General features: G+C 44.1%; 1 protein-coding gene across 1 annotated transcript in view; it reads left to right on the plus strand.

Moving 5' to 3' along the window:
• LOC119587304 (glycine-rich cell wall structural protein 1.0-like) overlaps positions 1–608 on the plus strand; it is a 1,183-nt gene extending 575 nt beyond the window's left edge. The window contains exon 2 of the mRNA XM_037936055.1: positions 114–608. Within this exon, the coding sequence (XP_037791983.1) occupies positions 114–608 (495 nt within the window). The remainder of the gene's footprint in view (positions 1–113) is intronic.
• Positions 609–955: the final 347 nt, after the last annotated feature.

The following is a 955-nucleotide window of genomic DNA, read 5'->3' on the forward strand; positions in this document are numbered from 1 at the left end:
ATCTGGATATGGAGGAGGAGGAGGATGCAATGAGGGAGAGGTTCTTCATATTGATGGCTCCTGTGTCGTTCCTATAATCTCACGCAACGTATGTCTATGACGCTCCCGAACAGCAGGAAGAAAGCGGTCCACCGCCAACTATTCCTCCACCAAGAATCGACCACAACATCCTATTCGTCCGCGTTCCTGAGAAGGGACCAGCGCCTGAACCAATCATCGTTCCTCCACCAAGGCAACAGAGCGTGGTGTACGTCCTGAACAAGGACGATGGAGGAGGAGGACAGCAAGTGATCGAAGTGACAGCTCCTCCACCGTCCAACCCTGAGGTTTACTTCGTCAACTATGCTGAAGGAGATAACCCTCAGCTGCCCATTGGAGTTGATCTCCAGACTGCTCTCCAAGCGGCTGCCAACGGCGGAGGACAAGTCATCGGCGGAGGCGGAGGAGCAGGCGGATTTGGCAGTGGTTCTGGCGGCGGATTCGGCAGCGGTTCCGGTGGCGGATTTGGTGGTGGTTCCGCTGGTAGATTTGGTGGTGGTTCCGCTGGTTACGGCCTTGGTGGTGGCTACAGTCCTCCAGCACCTTCAAATGCCTATTCTACGCCATAGATATTTGAATCATATCATATATTGGCATCATTTTAATGTATAAATATCTTTTAATGTCAAAGTTGTTGTATGATATAAACAAGTTTTAAAGATGAATTATTTTACCTCTAAGACTAAAAAATAATGAATATGATCATCTGTTTATATGTACACAATATATATAAATGATTTGTTTCAGACAGGCAAAACAGGCAATGCTCAATACAGTCACTTTTACTGGTCTTTTTTTTTTTTTTCTAAAGTCAATAATGAAACACCGATATACATCATTTCAATAGTACCAGATCACAATACTTATACATTAAAAGGATGATATAATAGTTTTCATCATATAGTAAGAAGTATTT

Source organism: Penaeus monodon, chromosome 22, assembly GCF_015228065.2.
Source record: "Penaeus monodon isolate SGIC_2016 chromosome 22, NSTDA_Pmon_1, whole genome shotgun sequence".
Lineage (NCBI taxonomy): Eukaryota > Metazoa > Arthropoda > Malacostraca > Decapoda > Penaeidae > Penaeus > Penaeus monodon.